General features: G+C 50.9%; 1 protein-coding gene across 6 annotated transcripts in view; it reads left to right on the forward strand.

Moving 5' to 3' along the window:
- Positions 1 to 14,943, forward strand: part of TMCO4 (transmembrane and coiled-coil domains 4) — a 93,279-nt gene that overhangs the window by 68,380 nt on the left and 9,956 nt on the right. For 5 of the 6 annotated variants that reach the window (XM_047082722.1, XM_047082720.1, XM_047082723.1 and 2 more), the window contains one exon: positions 10,348 to 10,465. In XM_047082722.1, the coding sequence (XP_046938678.1) occupies positions 10,348 to 10,465 (118 nt within the window). Of the gene's footprint in view, positions 1 to 10,347; positions 10,466 to 10,985; positions 12,354 to 14,943 lie in introns of those variants that run through there. The other variant, XM_047082725.1, reaches the window with a different exon arrangement.

Consider the following 14,943-nt stretch of genomic DNA (forward strand, 5'->3'; position numbering starts at 1 on the left):
ATTCAGAGACACGGGATAAGGTATCACTGGGATTTAGGGGTCATGATTATACTACCTGCAGGATCCAGGAACCCCCAGGTCAAAAACCTGACACCAGACTACTCTGGAGAAAATAGGTCCTCAATCCAGGCCACATGTAAGACCAGCTTAAAGATGAGCCCATGATCCAGACTTCTGAAACGCACAAGGAAAAGCCCAACCATGTGGGAAAGTCACAGAAACAACAAACACCAGGAATAGACCCTCAGTCTTTGACAGAATGGTTTGAAGGAGCACCCTCTGAAAAAATAAGTAGGTTTACAATTATTAAAGACCTAAATTAAAACATTATAAATAAGGCAAAAGAAGACGACACTGGTGGGGGTGGGGAAAGACAGGGAAATTTGACAATAAATCAAATGAAACTTCTAGAAGTGAAAAACCAAGGTCATTGGGATGACCTTAGTTGGATGAGTTAAATAGCAGATTAGATGAAGCTGGAGAGAGAGATCGTGAATTGGAAATTTTGATGTGAAGAAATTACCAACAGTGCACCATGGAGAGGTAAGGAGCCAAGAGATGGAGAGGGAAGTTAAGAGCTTACCAGTTGCCTAATACCAGCTCCAAAAGAAGAGAAAAGGGGAGAGATGCAGTTTGTTGGCTGATAATTTTCCAGAATTGATTCCTGAGATTCAAGAAGCATGTTTGAGCAGCATAACTATCTCACCCACACCCACCATAGTCAGATTGTAGAACTGCCAGGATGAAGAGAAGACTTTAAAAGGGAAGAAGAAAAAGATTGCTTACAAAGAAAGAGCGACTAGACTGTGGAGACCTCACAAAACAACAATAGAAGCCAGAGAAGAAAGAAAAAGAACAGTCGTATCATTCAAGAGAAAAGAGCACAGATATTTTCAAACTGAGCACTTTTACCTGTAACAGACTTTTGCTGCAATAACCACTCAAGGATCTACTTCAGAAAGCAGTGAATGGGGCACTTGGCTGGCTCAGTCTGTAGAACATGCGACTCTCGATCTCAGGGTTGAGTTCAAGCCCCACATTGAGTTCAGAGCTTATATAAAAATTAATTATTTAGGGGCGCCTGGGTGGCGCAGTCGGTTAAGCGTCCGACTTCAGCCGGGTCATGATCTCGCGGTCCGTGAGTTCGAGCCCCGCGTCAGGCTCTGGGCTGATGGCTCGGAGCCTGGAACCTGTTTCCGATTCTGTGTCTCCCTCTCTCTCTGCCCCTCCCCCGTTCATGCTCTGTCTCTCTCTGTCCCAAAAATAAATAAACGTTTTAAAAAAAAAATTTAATTATTTAAAAACAAACAAACAGGGGCCCCTGGGTGGCTCTGTCAGTTAAGCATCCGACTTCGGCTCAGGTCGTGATCTCACAGTTCGTGGGTTTGATCCCCGCGTCGGGCTCTGTGTTGACAGCTGGGAGCCTGGAGCCTGCTTTGGATTCTGTGTCTCCGGCTCTCTCTGCCCCTCCCCCGCTCACACTCGCTCTCCCTCTTTCTCTCAAAAATATTAAAAAAATTTTTTTTTTAATTTTTTTTTTAATGTTTATTTATTTTTGAGACAGAGAGAGACAGAGCATGAACGGGGGAGGGGCAGAGAGAGAGGGAGACACAGAATCGGAAACAGGCTCCAGGCTCTGAGCCATCAGCCCAGAGCCTGACGCGGGGCTCGAACTCACGGACCGCAAGATCGTGACCTGGCTGAAGTCGGCCGCTTAACCGACTGCGCCACCCAGGCGCCCCTAAAAAAATTTTTTTAATAAAATAAGCTCACACAGATACATCTCAGCATCCTGGCCTGTGAGTCCCTAAGCTCCCACTTGGCTGAAAACTGTTTCTGAGCTGTCACCAGCTGACATGCAGAACGGACTGTCATTCGGTCAGCTGGCTCTTCCGTCTTCACGATAGCAGACATCACATATGACGTGATCTATTTCCCTCACATGGAACCGCACCCACCAGTTGCTTTATCCTGGTCGAGAGCGGCGAGAGTTCGGGCAGGTTCATTTCCAGGGCCCCGGGATGCTCGTGCCAGCCTTATCACTTTGCACAGCCAAGTCAAAGGCGGGATGCAGGTTTACTCCTTCTCCAAAGAATTCATCCTGGATCCTTACAATATATCCAGACGGGCTCCCCGAAGCGATTCTTTCCAGTGTGAACCTCATTCCTGGGGACGGTCAGAGCTTCCCTTTTCCAGTCCCTTCCTGCCCAGCCACCCATCTCCCTCCCTGTCCATTTGGCTGCTTCCATCTGTGTGTTTATAGTGTGCGTGTGTGTATATCTTTGGAGTGGATTTTGTTCGTGTTCGACGCAGTTCATATCATTTCCTTCAAGGTCTGTTTTCTGGACCCGTGGTTGGGAGATAATTTCCTCCTTCGTTTCCCGCCTTATCTCTCCCTGCACACGTGGACCCCCTGCCAGGAGGGAGAAAATGCTTCTTTTTTTGCTTCTCAGGTTTGAGATCCTTTGGTCTTTGCAGCCCAGGAGAATCTCATTATTGACAACGTGATAGGCATGGGGGAGCGTGTGATGTCGCCTTTCCAGCCGCTTGATGAGATTTCTGCGAACTCTTGGGGGGGGCTGTTTGGAAATACCTGGAGAGCCCTGCAGAGGCCTGCCTCACTTTGAGCAAGCCCGCTGTGTGGGGGCACCTGGGGGGCTCAGTCGGTTAAGCGTCTGACCTGGGCTCAGGTCATGATCTCACGGTTCGTGAGTTCCAGCCCCGTGTCGGGCTCTGTGCTGACAACACGGAGCCTGCTTGGGATTCTCTGTCTCTGCCCTTCCGCTGGTTTCCCCCTCTCTCTCTCTCTCAAAAGAAATAAGTGAACTTTTTTTTTAAAAAAGTGTCCCGTAGAAAGCCTCCCATCAGGAGCCCAGTGCGACCTACCAGAAGCGTGAGAAGAGTAATTGACAGGATATACACTGATTGACCTAATTTCCGGTTGATAGAGGATGGTTCATGACAAAGTGAATATACTTGACTCTGTTGAACCATACGCTTAAAGATGGGTAGATGGTGGAGTTTATGTTCCATGTGTCTTATCACCATGAAAAACTCTGTTTAAAGAAAAGTAGCTGAGGAAGCGGTTGACCATAGCTCACAGCCCTTCAGCTGCTTCCTGCAGAGGCTCTGCTCCGAGGGGCCGGTGCTGCTGTTTCCTGCCACCATCTGACCCACGCCGCTGAGCCACAGCAGTGCCTGCCGCTAGTGTCTCTATATGCGGCCGGGCCGTCTGCACAGACAGGGCCTCGCACACCCCACCACCCCCCGCCCCGATTACCAAACTGATCGTGTGGGGAGAACGTGGAGTTGACCCCACGGACCGAGCCGCGTGCCCCGAACACAAGGCCTGACACCAGCGCTGGGAAATCAATATTATTATCAATATTATCAATTATCAGTATTACTACCTTCTCTATCTCCCTCTGACAGATGAGGCAGCTGAGAATCCGCATTATTAAATAACTGACCTCCGTTCAGGCAGCGGTGAGGCCAGGATTCGAACACGGGTTTCTCTCACGCCGCAAGCCAGGCGGCTCTCCCCGGGCAGGTGATTCCCAACCCTCTTGAGCCCAGGGGCCCTTTCTAATGGTGCCCGTCTTCACAGACCCGCCCACAGCAGCGGTCGTATCTTCAGTGTCTCCTGGCTGAGGAGATACGGAATGGCCAAGAGCTGTCATCACCAGGAATTCTGTGAGTCACCACAGCATCTGCCTACAGTCTTAAAATGACGACACCTGATGTGTGTGTTTTGTGAGGCTGTCTCTCTCTCTCTCTCTCTCTCTCTCTTTTTTAATTTTACAGGTGGGAGGGACAGAGGGAGAGAGACAGAAATGTTAAGCAGGCTCCATGCTCGAGCCTGGCACGGGGCTCGATCCCATGACTGTGAGGTCATGGGCTGAGCTGAAGTCAAGCATCAGACGCTTAACTGACTGAGCCACCCAGGCGCCCCCACGTGAGGCATTTAATTGACCAACGGTGGTTGGTGCTTGTGCAGTGTCTTAGGCCCTCGGAGTCGCTCTGGACCTTTGCCCCCAGAGATTGGGCACCCCTGAGCTGCACCAGGAATTAGATGAAGGGGCTGGACACCCTGAGTCTTTTGTAGGCCAAGACACAAGGGAGTTTCTAAATACAGCTGACGTCAGGTTCTTCTTAGGCGGGGAGGCGGGTTACTCTGAGCCTGTGGATTGTGCTGAGGCCAGGGGAGGGAGACTGAGGCAGCGTTAGCTTTAGAAGGACCACTCAGTAGCATCCGTCCCCCAGAACACGGCTCTAGAAATGAGCCACTGAAAGGCTGAGAACAATAAAGACATTTCCGTTTGCTTCCACCTCGGTTAGCACTCTTCGTTTGCTTTTATCCAGTCTTCAGAGATCCCCAACCGTAGCTGCCAGGAAGAAATAGTGCCAGGAGAGAACAAAGAAAAGGAAAAGAGGAAATACCCTCTGTGCCTGTATCCTCAACACGAAGGGTTCATACTGCTGAGTTGTGCTGCTAACTTTCATTCGTTCTGCAGATACCTGTTGAGCACAGCTTCTGTGCCAGGCGCTGTTCCAGGCACTGGGGGCTCACGAGAGAGCACAAAGAGCCCATCTCAGCCCTTGGGGAGCCCGTGTGCTAATGAGAGACAGACTAGAAGTGAGGTTTTTATTTTTACTTATTTTTATTTTTTATTTTTAAAGTTTGTGTACTTAGAATAAGTAAGCGAGAAAAAAGAAAGTGAGAGAGAAACAGAGAGAGTCAGAGTGTGAGTGGGAAAGGGCCAGAGAGAGAGGGAGACACAGAATGTGAAGCAGGCTCCAGGCTCCGAGCTGTCAGCACAGAGCCTGATGCGGGGCTTGAACCCACAAACTGTGAGATCATGACCTGAGCTGAAGTCGGACGTTTAACCGGCCGAACCACCCAGGCGCCCCAAGAAATGAGGTTTTTAAAAGTAAAGCAGGTAGGAAGTCAGGTAGTCTTAAGTGCAATGGAGAAAAAGAAATCGGAGAAGGGAGGTGGGGCCCATGGGGTGGTGGGTGCATTTGTCTACTCTGAGGGGGTGGCAGTTAGGTGAAGAGGGGAGGGAAGTAGGGAGGTGCAGATATTAGAGGGAAGAGCATTCGGGAAGAGGGAACGGCAAGGCCAGTGTGGCTGGAGGGGAGTCAGCAAGGCGGAAGCATGGGGAAGGTCACTTGGGCCTTTGGGAGCTGTCACAATGACTTGGCTCCAGGTCAAGTCGTTGTGGCTCCAGGGGACATGGGTCCCACAGGACAGTTTTGAGCACAGGAATGAAATGATCTGACTTTCCTGCAGTATAGTTTACCTACCACAGAATCCCCCATTCTGAGTATACGACTCAGTGATTTTTAGTCAATGTACAGAGTCGTGCAGCCATCACCACCACCCGATTCTAGAACATTTCCATCACCCCCGAAAGATGCCTTGTGCCTAAGACTTGCTTTTAAAGGGATCACTTGGGCTCCCATGTTAAGAATAAACATGAGGTGGAAACGAACAAAGTATGGGAAGGAAATGTTTTTGCCGCACCTGCGAGTGACAGAAAGGACTAGAAGCAGGGAGGTAAGACATGACTGGCAAAGCTCTTCTTTCTGAACTCCTGGAGGCTCAGAGCCTCCTTCTCGCCAGAGTTATAACAGGGTGGAGGGCCTCCAGCTTTAACAAAGCAGGATATTAGTATCATACAGAAAACTTTAAATGTTAGAAAGCCTGCGTCCCCTGACTGGAGAGTCACTGAACGCATGTTGGATCCCTGCCCTCCTTTATATTAAAAGTCTGACTATTTGGGTTTTTTTTCTTTTCTCTAATGTTTATTTATTTTTGACAGAGAGAGAGACAAAGCATGAGTGGGGGAGGGGCAGAAAGAGAGGGAGACACAGAATCCAATGGAGCAGGCTCCAGGCTCTGAGCTGTCTGCACAGAGCCCGATGAGAGGCTCGAACTCATGAACCGCGAGATCATGACCTGAGCCGAAGTCGGACGCTCCACCGACTGAGCCACCCAGGCGCCCCTGGGGGTTTTTTAATGTTTTATTTTATTTTTGAGTGAGAGAGCATGTGCACACAAAAGGGGAGGGAGAGAGAGGGGGACAGAGGATCTGAAGCAGGTTCCGTGCTGACGGCAGTGAGCCCGAGGTGGGGCTCGAACTCACGAACGATGAGATCACGGAGCCGAAGTCGGACGTTCAACCGACTGAGCCACCCAGGCGCCCCAGAAGTCTATTTGTAAAGCCAGAGAACTATCTTCATACCGTAAAAATTCGCAAGAGAAGCAGAGGTTGCGAGAGGAGTAAATCCAAACGTGTTTCAGCAAACATTCATTGTCCCTGCAGCAAAAAGGCAGTGAAGACACGACTTGACCCTCGAATAGTTCCTGAGTGAGGATTTTCTCTGTTTTACCTGGAAGCATGAAATCTGCTGGTGTTACAGGCTTTGGGGCTGAGCAATGACATTTGACGTGTTTTCCTGTGCAGCATCTCCTATAGCAGCCAGCGGCCTCTTTCTCCTCGCCCCAGGTTTCCCTCCTGGACTGTCCCCGTTCCCAGGAACGGGCAGGTGGTGAGGGCCTGGCGTAGAGGGTTTACCTTGGGTGGGTCTGAAGTTATCCTTGCCGACTTCCCTTAGCTAACGCCTGCGCCTTACCGGGGGCCTGCCATGCCACGCGGCTCGCCACCAAGTTTGCAGCCCCGCAGAGAGCAAAACCTCTTTATTTACTTATTATTTTTTTGCTTCTCAAACTTCTTTATTTATTTTTTATTTTTTACGAATATAATGTATTGTCAAATTGGCTTCCATACAACACCCAGTGCTCATCCCAACAGGTGCCCGCCTCCCTGCCCATCACCCATTTTCCCCTCTCCCCCACCCCCCAACCACCCTCGGTTTGTTCTCTGTATTTAAGAGTCTCTTATGGTTTGCCTCCCTCCCTCTCTGTTTGTAACTTTTTTTCCCCCTTCCCTTCCCCCGTGGCCTCTGTTAAGTTTCTCGAGATCCACATATGAGTGGAAACATAGGATATCTGTCCTTCTCTGACTGACTTATTTCACTTAGCATAATACCCCCCAGTTCCAGCCACGTTGCTGCAAATGGCATGTTTTCATTCTTTCTCATTGCCAAGTAGTATTCCATTGTATATATAAACCACACCTTCTTTTTCCATTCATCAGTTGATGGACATTTGGGCCCGTCCCATAATTTGGCTATTGTTGAAACGCGAGCAAACCCTCTTTAAAGAAGGAAAGGAGCATGCCTGGATGCGGCATCAGTCTGAGGACGAAGTAAATGTGTTTCCAGCTCACTGCCCACCCTGACTTGATTTGGCCGCATCCGCGACTGTCTTATGAAGTTCAACTACCAGTCTCAGTTCAAGGTCACGGGGAACTAGCTTTTTTGGCTTTTCCTAACAGTTGTCTTGTAGCCTCTTCCAGGATCGGCCGCCCACCAGGAATGCCGCCTTACCGCTGCTGGCCACAAGGGGTCCCAGCCCTTGTGGGGGAAGGCGAGATTCTGTAGGGCGGAGCAGGTGCCTTGAGCGGCCAGCCCCCAGAGAGAGCTGCAGAGCTCCGGCCCTGGGTCCACAACCGTGTGGCACTGTGGGAGCAACGATAACCCACGTGCGATCACTGTGCTTTGCGTCGTTAGTGCAAACAGCACAGAGCACGGCCCCAAGGACCCGCGCGGTCTGGGTTCTGGTCCCAGCTTTATTCTCACTACCTGCATGACCTTGGGCGCATCCCATCCCCTCTGAGACTCAGTTTCCTCATCTGCCAAGGGAAGGGGTTAGAATAAAGTCCCGTTCTCCACAGCCTTGCCAGCAATGTAAGTACCCAAAATAGCCCTTCTCTCGAGGGGCGCCTGCTTCCTGCCCAGCACATGCTTACCCAGCTCACTGAAGTTTTAAGTCCTTCTGCCAGATTGTCATCTCCCTGGAAGCAGAAGGAGTGAAATGAGAATTCTGTGCCATGGCATCTTTTAACGTCAGAGCCAGAAGAGCACTTGGTACCACAGGGGTTCCCAAACACCTGTTAGCCTGGAACCCTTTATTCAGACCAACGCCGACGTGGAATCCCAAACAGGAGACAGTTGGAAGCACTCTGGTTAGAAACTGGAGCCCAGGGGCACCGGGGTGGCTCAGTCGGTTGAGTGTCCAACTCTGGCTCAGGTCGTGATTTCATGGTTCATGGGTTGAATCCCCGCATCAGGCTCTGTGCTGACAGCTCGGAGCCTGGAGCCCGCTTCCGATTCTGTGCCTCCCTCTCTCTCTGCCCTCCTCCACTCACACTCTGTCTCTCTGTCTCTCTGTCTCTCTCTCTAAATAATGGATAAACATTTAATAAGGAAAGAAAGAAACTGGAGCCCAGAGAGAGGAAGCCACCGGTCCAGCATCACTCATCAGGAGAGTGGCACCCTGGGCAGAGCTGTCCCTCTTGGGCACACGCCCCAGGAGTGACACTGAGCGCGTAGCTTCCCGGGACATGCAGAAACTCAGAATCATAAGAGCTGAATGTGGGGAGGCAGGAGCGCAGGGCAGGCGGAGAGCACTCTAATTTCCACTGTGCATCCCCTGTGCTGGGTTTTCCCCACGTTGTGACTTACCCTTATAAAGACCCTCAAGGCCACTGTCATTACCCACTTGTAGGCTCAGAAAAGTGACCTGGCCCAAGTCCCAAACTCAGACGTGATTTTAACCCAGGGCTTTGCAACTACAAAGTGCACATATTGGCCTTCCTGAGGACGGCACTTTATTTACTCTTCGTTCATTCACTCTGATCTTTACTGATCTTTACTGAGCACCAAGCATATGCCAGGCACTGTTCCAGACCCTGCCGTACAGCTGAGAACGAGGCGGTTAGAGCACCGGCCTCACTGAACCCAGACAAACATCAACAGGTGGTAGGTGACCAGAAGAAGAAGACCACATCAGAGTAAAGGACGGAGAGTGACAGAGCCCGTGGGGGTGGGGTGGCGCATGTGCACCTCTCATTGGTCAGGAGCCCTGCTGCTCAAGGTGTGCTGGCTCTGAACTGCCGGGTTCTAGTCTGCTAGGTGGGGGGGTGGGTGGAGATGCTTCTTCCCTCTTTCTGTATTTATGGGACAAACAGTCCATGGGCCAGCCCTGGTCTGAATCGCACTTGGAATAACCCTGTCTAAAATATTTCTGAACCATTTGGTCAGTGCAGCTGATGAATATACCCCGTGCCCTGGGGGCCAAGTCGCCCCGTCTTCCCTTCCCTCCTGCCTTCCCGTCACGCTGCACAGGCCCCAGGGAACTGCTGCGTGGGCATCTCCCCCCTGGTGTGTGTGATGATCCAGGGCTCACCCGTCCCTTCTAAAGGAAGACGTCCCCTCCGAGTTCCTGGCCGGCTGGGAGCTTCGTGGGTGGTGGAAATAGATCTGGGTCCCAACACAGGCTGTGTCCCTTGCCAGCCATGTGATCTGGAAAATGTCGTTTTCCTTAACTCTAAAATAGGGATAATGGGGGGTGCCTGGGTGGTTCATTCGGTTAAGCATCCAGCTTCGGCTCAGGTCATGATCTTGCGGTTCAGGAGTTCAAGCCCCACGTTGGGCTCTGTGCTAACCGAGCAGAGCCTGCTTTGGATCCTCTGTCTCCCTCTCTTTCTGTGCCTCCCCACCTCTCTCCCTCTCTCTCTCTTTCTCAAAAACAAACATTAATGGGCACCGGGGTGGCTCAGGCAGGTAGGCGTCCAACTCTTGGTTTCAACTCAGGTCACGATCTCACGGTTCGTGAGCTCAAGCCCCACATCGGGCTCTGTACTAACAGTGAGGAGCCTGCTTGGGATTCTGTCTCTCCCTCTCTGCCCTTCCCCCACTCTCTCTCTCTCTCAAAAAAAAAAATAAATAAATAAACGGGAACCTGGGTGGCTCCGTCGGTTAAGCATCCGACTTCGGCTCAAGTCATGATCTCACAGTTTGTGAGTTCGAGCCCCGCGTCAGGCTCTGTGCTGACAGCTCAGAGCCTGGAACCTGCTTCGGATTCTGTCTCCCTTTCTCTCTGCCCCTCCCCCGCTCCCACGCTGTCTCTGTCTCTCTCAAAAATAAGCATTAAAATAAATAAATAAATAAATAAACGTTTTAAATAAAAGAGTATCTTTTTCAAAAAATAAGTAAGATAGCGGTAATGGTGCTTTGCAGGACTAGATCAAGCCCATGGCCTGGGCCACACTCTGGAAGCCCCCCACTACTGCGTGTGCACGTGTGTGTGTGTGTGTGTGTGTGTGAGAGAGAGAGAGAGAGAGAGAGACATCCCCCTCTTCTGCCACTTTGAAGAGCCCCTTCCGGGCCCCACTGTGGCCAGGGACACTGACAGCCTTTTCTGGGGTCTCTTCCCAGACTGCCAAGGGATCATTGAGGACGTCGTCCTGCTGGGCGCGCCCGTGGAAGGAGAAGCCAAGCACTGGGAGCCTTTCCGGAAGGTGGTGTCTGGGAGGATCATCAACGGCTACTGCAGGTGCGCCATGCGGGAAGGGGCGGGCGAGTGCGGGGCGCCGAGCTCTCAGAGCACCGTTCCAGGCGGGCAGGGCGACAGTGCAGGAGCCAGTCCCCACACCATGCAGCGACCCTCGGCAGGACGCGGGGGCCCGTGAAGGCTGGTGGCCGTGAGGCTGCAAGAGACCCCCCCCCCACTTGTTGGAGCTTGGAGAAGGAGGACTTGAGGGCTTCAGCCAAGGCCATGCCCCAGCCTCCAGGGAAGAGGAGACCGCAGGAGGTCAGCCTGACAAGGTCCCAGGCCCATCAGCCAAATGAAGCCAAGGACAGGCTGACAGTACTGAAGAGCGGTGGTTTGGAATCGCCCGGACCTGGGTCTTCATGCTGGCCTCAGTTTCTCCATCGGAAAAAGGGGGCGGTGGGTAATAGCAGTAACTCCCCCCAGGGTGTGACGATAGTTAAGTGATCCACAGAGTTGCACGCGGCGCGCACATGCTCTGTGATTGACAGAGGGTGTCACTATTTATCCCCGGGACCACCAGCCTTGGGATATTCATTCGACAGACTTGTGAGCACCAGCCTCGCGCCAGCTGCAATGAGGAACACGCCCCAGCCCCGTGGAACCAGCGTCCAGCAAGGAAAATAGGGAAGCAGGCAGCTCCGATCAGGCATCTGGAAGCTCGTCTGCGACACCAAACTCCAGAAGCTGTAAAATCAAGGGCTTTCCCCCAGGTTCCTAGCGGCCTGAGCTGCCGAGAGGGATTGCTAGGCTTGACTCCTCCCGCTGGGCTTCTGGGCTGGGTGACTTTGGGCCACCCCCCACCCAAACCTCACAGGGAGATCACATGACACACGGGCTACAAGCTGGATCACCTCCCTAAAATCCAAAACATTACCCCGAATTCTGAAATGCGGTCCTCCAAGGATTTTCGACAAGGGACCTGCATTTTATGGTCCTGATACAAAGCACAGAGTATTGACCAGAAGGTGACATCCTGAGCCCAGAAGAACAGGTTTGGAGTATAGGAAACAGGAAGGTTGGCCGACTAGTTGTGGGCCCCGTGAACACAACTTAACATACAGCCGTTTAGAAAACAAGGAAATAGGCCTCAGGGAAGCAGCTGATCCCTGGGTTTTGGACACGACCATTCCACCAGCCAGCTGGAAACAGAGCATGGAGCTCAGAGAAGTCAGCCGGAGTGAAGGCCAGTGGGGTCACCAGCTGCCACTGAAGCCGGGGGACAGCAGAGATCACTGGCCAGGCAAAGTGTAGAGAGAGAAAAGCGTTGGATCCCCAATTCTAAGTAATATGTTTCAGGGAGGAAGAGGTTCCAAGCTGAGGTTGGGGCAACTCGGGATCATCTGGCATTCGGTGCCCGAGACCGTAGCTGGGCATGGGGACACAAAGATGGGCGAGAGGAGAGAGGCTCACGTCCGGTGGAAAGGACGCATGTGGAAATAGACAGTTATGAAAAAAGTCAAAACTAAAAAGATACAATATGAGGGGGAAGGATATAACAAGTATTAGACTCTTACCCAGGACCCTGTGGTGTTACTGCGTTCATCCGTTTTACACATGAGAAAACTGAAGCTCAGGTTAAGTCGTGAAGCCAGTTAACTTTAATTTTAATTTTGACCTAGGCCCAACCATCCTAAGTAGGACCCAAACCTAAATGGAACAGATTCGAAAAGTCTTTATCATTTTGATGATTGAGGCTACAGCAACGACTGGGTAGTTCAGAGCTAAAGATAAATACGATTTTCAGGCACAGATAGAGGGCATTAGTCGGGACACAGGAGTTCTGACAATCAGTTTGGCTCTATCACTCGTACTGCAAGCTGAGTTCTTAGAACTAGGATATGGTAGGGGCGCCTGGGTGGCTCCATCGGTTAAGCGTCGGACTTCGGCTCAGGTCATGATCTCATGGTGTGGGTTCAAGTCCCGCATCAGGCTCTGTGCTGAGAGCTCAGAGCCTGGAGCCTGCCTTGTAGTCTCTGTCTCCTTCTCTCTCTGCCCCTCCCCACTGTGCTCTGTCTCTCTCTGTCTCTCAAAACTAAATAAATGTAAAAAAAAAAAAAAAGAAAAGAATTAGGATACTGTAGGAAGAACAAAGAAACAAAAGACAGAGCCATAATATATAAAGAGCTCATGCAAATCAATAAAAAAAACCTAATAAGAAAATAGTCAAAGGAGATCTACACAGAAACTCACAGAATAAATACAGTCGATAAATGTTTTAAAAGATGCCACCCTCATCATTAATGAAATACATGCAGATAAAATCAGTAAGATACCATTTATCAACATGAATAACATTCAGTGTCGGTAAAGATGTAGAGAAATGGGCATTGCCATACACCGTTGGCCACAGTTGAACTTAGTAAATACTTTATGGAGAACAGTTGCCCATATCCATCAAAATGTTTAATGTGCCGATGTTCTGATCCCACACATTCTGACTTCTGTGATCCTGCTCTACTGGACGGGGACACACACACACACACACACACACACACACAGAAACGGATGTGCAAAGAGAGACATTGCAGCTTCATTTCTAATTAAAAATTTAAAACGATCTAAATGACCACGAATTGGAGAACGGTTAAGGGGGGGAAGCAAGCACAGCTCACATATCGTGAGTCCACTTCTGAGGGAAGAAACTTGTGTGTGTGCGTATGCGTATCTATATGTCCGTACATACACAGGAAGGTCCAGAAGGCCCATAGGAAACTGGTAACGGTGGCCACCCCTAAAGATTGGAAGTCAGGCATAAAAGAGACTTTAATTTGATTTTTTTTTAAGTAAGGATAGTTTTAAAAACAAGAGAAGAAAATGAATGGATGGAAGCTTCAATTGGGCGTCAGGCAGCCTTCAGTTAAAATCTTGGTTCTGCCAGTTACCTGCCTATTGGGTGGCTTTGGACAAACAACTCTGAATCTCAGTATTCCCACCTGTGAAGTGGTGGTAACAGTCCCTCCTGCACAGAGGTTCTGGGGAGATTAAACGACGTTATTTAGGAAACACACTGGCTCTTAGTAGGTGCCCAATAAACTATAGCGGTTATAATAACGGGGCCTGTTCACACGGCGCATGATTTTTTGGTGTTTTTCATAAACAGCAAAGGGAAAGAATTAAAATTGCATGGGTGCAATATGAAAGCAGCAAAAACGTATTAAATTCATCTGTTCTGCTGCAAACCTGAGGCTAATAAGCTTGGTTTTCAATTATTTTGTGGGATCCTGGGCCATCTCTCTAGAGAAAGGAAGAGGAGGAGGAAATCCAGGAAAGAAGGGGGCGAAACACAGACAAAACAATAACTATGGTTTCTTCGTTAAACTGAGCACCGACCAGGATTTTATATTCTTGGCCCCCAAAGGTGTTTTACTTGCACTGAACCTACTTAAATATGATGGGTGGAGGGAAAGGGTGGCGGAAGCTTCAGGGCAACACTGCCAAACAGCATACATTTATAATTTTATCATATGCATTAATAAAGCTCTTTGCAAATCTGTTCGCTTGGCTGGGCTTTCGTGAACCGCCCGGAAGCTAGCCGGGGCGAGTGGTAATGCTCCCTGTTGTACCGTGAGGAAACCGAAGCTCAGAGAGGGTCAGGTGCCTTGCCAAGGTCACACAGCAGAGCCAGGATATGAACTCAGGCAGGCCTGTCTCACTCCACGGTGAGAGGGTTTCATTCTGAGCCTCCCGGGGCACTTCTTGCGGTCGCCGCTTCGAGTACCCCGTGAGGAGGGGATGATGGGAAAAGAGGCAGTGGGGACGCCTGCCTGCACGTGGCCTCCAGGCCTGGGAGCAACCAAGGCAGCCCTCCCACAGGCCTTGTGGTGGCGAATCAAGAGTTCGGTCATGATTGGCGCATCGGCAGGGCCTGGAGGGCCACTGAAGCCTGGCTCGCCGGGCCCCCACCAGGGAGCACTGATCCAGCTCAGAATACAGGACTAAGGCACAGTTTTGCCAGCAGCAAGCTCTCTGCCTAGAAAAGGAAAAAGACCCAAGAACGGACACACAGAAGGCATGGGACTAACGTCCCCAAAGGAACATATATACCAGGCACGTGAGGCACAAAGGATTAATAATACCGGGGTGGGGGGAGGGGTGCCTCAGGAGCACTCCCTGGGAGAGGTGATGTCCAAGCTGAATTTTGAAAGGATGGACAAGAGCCCATCAGACGCTGGAAGACAAGGCCAAGCAAGAAGGCCCACAGCAGGAGGCGTAATCAGACCAGATGCTTCCAGAAGATTCACGTGTGTGGGCGCCACCTACGTGATGTGCCACCTCAGCGTATGCTCCTGCCCACCCTGGGAGGTAAGATGCAGTGAGGAGACTGAGGCTCAGAGGAGGCAAGCAACTCGCCCAAGGTCACACAGCGAGTAACAAGGTGGGAACTGAGCCTGGCTCTGTGTGGTCCCGTGCATAGGATCACGGCCCGCCCTAGGCGAGAGAGGCAGCTGCCAGATGGAGAAGAGTCCCGAATGCCAGTG

The sequence above is a fragment of the Lynx rufus genome, unplaced genomic scaffold (assembly GCF_022079265.1).
Source record: "Lynx rufus isolate CCGP_SWC_20201006 ecotype Redwood Valley unplaced genomic scaffold, mLynRuf1.p SCAF_2, whole genome shotgun sequence".
In the NCBI taxonomy this organism is placed as follows: Eukaryota; Metazoa; Chordata; class Mammalia; order Carnivora; family Felidae; genus Lynx; species Lynx rufus.